The sequence below is a fragment of the Lolium rigidum genome, chromosome 1 (genome assembly GCF_022539505.1).
Source record: "Lolium rigidum isolate FL_2022 chromosome 1, APGP_CSIRO_Lrig_0.1, whole genome shotgun sequence".
Classification (NCBI taxonomy): domain Eukaryota; kingdom Viridiplantae; phylum Streptophyta; class Magnoliopsida; order Poales; family Poaceae; genus Lolium; species Lolium rigidum.
Genome location: NC_061508.1, coordinates 34,095,322 through 34,098,017, shown reverse-complemented (window position 1 = coordinate 34,098,017; position 2,696 = coordinate 34,095,322). Strand labels below are relative to the sequence as shown.

At 58.5% G+C, this 2,696-nt stretch overlaps 1 protein-coding gene across 1 annotated transcript; it reads left to right on the top strand.

Moving 5' to 3' along the window:
• Window positions 1-202: 202 nt before the first annotated feature.
• On the top strand, window positions 203-2,479 carry LOC124706575 (subtilisin-like protease 3). Its single transcript, XM_047238236.1, has one exon. It carries the CDS (start codon window positions 203-205, stop codon window positions 2,477-2,479), a length of 2,277 nt encoding a protein of 758 aa, XP_047094192.1.
• The last annotated feature ends 217 nt before the right edge of the window (window positions 2,480-2,696 follow it).

Below are 2,696 nucleotides of genomic sequence, written 5' to 3'. Positions count from 1 at the left end.
TACACTACCCCCGTTTCTGGCCAGATCACTACATAGCAGGATCCGGCCTGTAATCTTAGACATCCTCCAGATTTGGCAACCATTTATTTGCTACATGCGCTGGATTTGCGAGTATATCACATTGATAATTTGTGGTGTATTAAAGGTCACGGAGTAGTACATTATCGTCATCTTCATCCTAGGGGTTTGTGTGGTTTCAGCAATGGCGATCTTAACCAATCTCCTATTACCTCTTCTCTTAGTCGCCACCATCTCCCCCGCACCTGCACTATGCTATGTCAACCCTGGTGCTATGAAATTGCGAGATGCCACAGACACTTCTTCTTATCGCACATACATTGTGCTCGTCCAGCCACCGCGCTCGAATGCCAGCGAAGACATGCACCGTCGGTGGCACATGTCGTTCTTGCCTAGGTCGCACACCGACAACACCAGCGGGGCACGTCTCCTTCACTCGTACACCCAAGTGTTCAGTGGCTTCGCCGCGAGGCTCACCGACGCCGAGGTCGACGCGGTGGCCAAGAAGCCGGGGTTCGTGCGCGTTTTCCCGGACAGGACGCTGCAGCTCGCGACCACGCACACGCCGGAGTTCCTCGGGCTGAAGAACGGCACCGGGATCTGGAGCAGCGCTGATCACGGCAAGGGTGTGATCATTGGTCTGCTCGACAGCGGCATCCATGCGGCACACCCTTCCTTCGACGATCATGGCGTCCCGCCGCCGCCGGCGAGATGGAAGGGCTCATGCAAGGCAGCCCGGTGCAATAACAAGCTTATCGGCGCCAAGTGGTTTGTCGGGGGCGACTCTGCCGATGAGGTGGGTCATGGAACGCACACCTCGTCTACGGCTGCTGGGAATTTCGTAAGCGGCGCCTCCTACAAGGGCGTGGGCGCCGGCACCGCCGCCGGAATTGCGCCCGGCGCCCACGTCGCCATGTACAAGGTGTGCACCGAGGAGGAGTGTCAGACATCCACCATATTGGCCGGCCTGGACGAGGCCATCAAGGATGGGGTGGATGTGCTCTCAGTGTCCATCGGAGGTGACATAAGCATCAGCTTTGAGCATGACCCCGTCGCCCTCGGCGCCTTCAGTGCGGTATCCAAAGGCATCACCGTGGTGTCCGCGGGCGGCAACAGCGGCCCCGCGAAGATCACCGTCACCAACGACGCGCCATGGCTGCTCACGGTCGCCGCCGGCTCGGTGGACCGGAGCTTCGACGCCAGCGTGTATCTCGGCGACGGCCGGCGCGTCGACGGAGAAGCGCTCACCCAGCTGGCGGCGAAGCCCAGCTCAGAGCGCTACCCTCTGCTGTACTCCGAGGCACGACAGTACTGCCAGTACGAGGGCGACCGCTCCGTCGCCGGGAAGATTGTGGTTTGTGCGCTAACGAACTCGAAGGATCAAGCGTCCGACGTCAAAAGCATAGTAGACGCTGGCGCCGCCGCCGTTCTGCTGTCCAACGACGAAGTCGGCGGCTACACCACCATTCTTATGGATTACAACACCAGCGTGGTTGAGGTATCCGCCGCCGATGGAAAAGTCCTCAGAGATTACGCGACGTCGACGAGGAACAGTGTTGCGTCTCTCACATACAACAACACGTTGCTGGGTGTTCGTCCAGCCCCAGTGGTGGCGTGGTTCTCTGCCCGTGGTCCAAGCGGCATCGCCCCCGGCATTCTCAAGCCGGACATATTGGCACCGGGGCTCAACATCCTCGCCGCATGGCCCCCTAAAACGGACTCTGGATCGGGGCCTTTCAACATCATATCCGGCACATCCATGGCGACGCCGCACATCAGTGGCGTTGTGGCTCTCGTCAAGAGCTTGCATCCTGATTGGTCTCCGGCCGCCATCAAGTCTGCCATCCTGACGACCTCCGATGTCGTCGACAACACTGGTGGCCCGATCTTGGACGAGCAGCACGGGAAAGCCAATGCGTGCGCAAGAGGCGCTGGCCATGTCAATCCGACGAGAGCTGCTGACCCTGGCCTTGTGTACGACATCACCGCCAACGAGTTCGCCAGCTACATCTGCTGGCTCGAAAGCACCGACGCCAAGTCAGCCAGTCTGCTGGACTCGAGCTTGCCCTGTGGCGACCTGCCCAAGATCACCGAAGCGCAACTCAATTACCCAACCATAACCGTGCCGCTGAGGCCAACACCGTTCATTGTCAACAGGACGGTGACAAACGTCGGCCCGGCGGAATCGACCTACACTGCCAAGGTGGAAGCACCAACGACATTGGCGGTCCATGTCTCACCGGAGACGCTGTCCTTCTCCAAGGTTGGAGAGAAGAAGACGTTCAGCGTGTCGGTGAGCGGCCACGGCGTGACCGAAGAAGAGCTCACCGCAGAGGGAAGCCTGAGCTGGGTGTCGGAGAAGCACGTCGTGCGGAGCCCGGTCGTTGCCATAGTCGGGATCGGCAGGCGCGGCAGCCCTCCTCCCGCTGCTTCACCACCAGGCAGGACGTCCGTGCATTGAGATCGATCCATGTGTTTAATTCATTCTCTCGTTGTTATTATTGTGGCACATAAACCAAGCTCATGGCACAAAACTTGGATCGTCTCAGTACATTTATGGTTGTGTTTTCTTGGGATAAATGGGTTCGAACACGAGCCGAGTACCTTCTTTAAGTTGAGGGTTTTCTGAAGTACCGTAGGGATTGCTCATCATTTCATTAAGAACAGCGAAAAGAGTT